The 1,863-nt window shown below is 54.1% G+C and overlaps 1 protein-coding gene across 1 annotated transcript in view; it reads left to right on the forward strand.

The window, feature by feature from the left end:
• Nucleotides 1–1,592, forward strand: part of FZD8 (frizzled class receptor 8) — a 2,622-nt gene extending 1,030 nt beyond the window's left edge. The window contains exon 1 of the mRNA XM_041489193.1: nucleotides 1–1,592. This exon is cut by the window's left edge and continues 1,030 nt beyond it. Within this exon, the coding sequence (XP_041345127.1) occupies nucleotides 1–953 (953 nt within the window). The 3' untranslated portion in view covers nucleotides 954–1,592.
• The last annotated feature ends 271 nt before the right edge of the window (nucleotides 1,593–1,863 follow it).

The following is a 1,863-nucleotide window of genomic DNA, read 5'->3' on the forward strand; positions in this document are numbered from 1 at the left end:
CGGGCGGCGCGGCCGAGCTGCAGCCGGAGCTGGCGGTGGCCGAGCACGTGCGGTACGAGAGCACCGGCCCGGCGCTGTGCACCGTGGTCTTCCTGCTCGTCTACTTCTTCGGCATGGCCAGCTCCATCTGGTGGGTCATCCTGTCCCTCACCTGGTTCCTGGCGGCAGGCATGAAGTGGGGCAACGAGGCCATCGCCGGCTACGCGCAGTATTTCCACCTGGCCGCCTGGCTGCTCCCCAGCGTCAAGTCCATCGCTGTGCTGGCGCTCAGTTCTGTGGACGGGGACCCCGTGGCTGGCATCTGCTACGTGGGCAACCAGAGCCTGGAGAACTTACGGGGCTTCGTGCTGGCACCTCTGCTCATCTACTTGGCCATCGGCTCCATGTTCCTGCTCGCTGGCTTCGTCTCGCTCTTCCGTATCCGCAGCGTCATCAAGCAGCAGGGTGGCCCCACCAAGACCCACAAGCTGGAGAAGCTGATGATACGCCTGGGACTCTTCACTGTGCTCTACACCGTGCCAGCTGCCAGCGTGGTCGCCTGCCTCTTCTACGAGCAGCACAACCGGCCCCGCTGGGAGGCCACGCACAACTGCCCCTGCCTGCGTGACCAGCAGCCCGACCAGGCCCGCCGCCCTGACTATGCCGTCTTCATGCTCAAGTACTTCATGTGCCTGGTGGTGGGCATCACTTCTGGCGTCTGGGTCTGGTCTGGCAAGACCCTGGAATCCTGGAGGGCCCTCTGCACTCGCTGCTGCTGGGCCAGCAAAGGCGCTGCCGTGGCTGGGAGCGCAGGGGCAGGAGCAGGTGGACAGGCAGTAATCACCACGGCAGGAGGACTTGGGGCCGGAGGTGGTGGCTCACTCTACAGCGATGTCAGCACCGGCCTGACGTGGAGATCAGGCACCGCCAGCTCTGTCTCCTATCCCAAGCAGATGCCCCTGTCTCAAGTGTGAGGAGGGGGAAAGAGGCCAAAGGTTAGGGAATGAGGGACACTGGCCTGCCTAAAATGCCTCCTCACTGTTTGGTGCCATTAATGAACCCCTAATGGTCCTTATTAGCCACAGCTTGTATAGAACAATGCAGCTGGCAGAGGCCCCAGGCTCCAACCCCCTCCTCCTTCCCCTCCATTCATATGCAGGGAGCATGTACTTCAAGGAGCCAGCTTATTATTTTGCTGGCAGAGGAGGGTAGAGGCTCACCCGTGTCTTGCAGAGGGCAAGGCACAGCAGCTTCTGAATCACTCTGGACTAACAGCAGCTCTTTACTCGTGGGAGAGAGGGTCTTCCTCCCCCCATCCTGAGGTGGGAGTCTGCTGGGGACTGCAGGTTTTTGGGATGTGGATGACCAGGCAAATGCCTTACAATATTGACTGAATCAAAAAATGTCTTAATTATACACCCCAGCTAAATACGGGTTTCCTACATTAAAGGATGTATTTATATAATTATTTGTTACCTTGTACAGATGTGTAAAATATGTATATATCCAAAGCTATACAGTCTGTAAATTTTTTTGTAAAAATTTAGAGGCTACCCCTGTAAGAGCAAATATGAGTATTCTATTTTGTCAATAAAATGACTTTTGATAAATGACTTTTTCAAGCTTTTCCTCTCCTCCTGCCCTGGTTATTCCAGCTGCTGTATCTTTAGGTAGTTCCATAAACTATGAACTACATTCATGCTCCAGTCATTACCTATGTAGACACAAGAAAACAAGTCACTCAACAAGTTGTTCTGAAAAAGTGTTTGCCAAAACTGGGAGGTGCTTTACCATACTTCTTTCCTTTTTTGAAAGATGATGGTGTCTTTGAGCCTTTACAAAAGAGTCATCTCCCATGGCATGTTAAGTATCCTTTTAAAACGG

The sequence above is a fragment of the Pyrgilauda ruficollis genome, unplaced genomic scaffold (assembly GCF_017590135.1).
Source record: "Pyrgilauda ruficollis isolate IOZ18807 unplaced genomic scaffold, ASM1759013v1 scaffold12, whole genome shotgun sequence".
Lineage (NCBI taxonomy): Eukaryota > Metazoa > Chordata > Aves > Passeriformes > Passeridae > Pyrgilauda > Pyrgilauda ruficollis.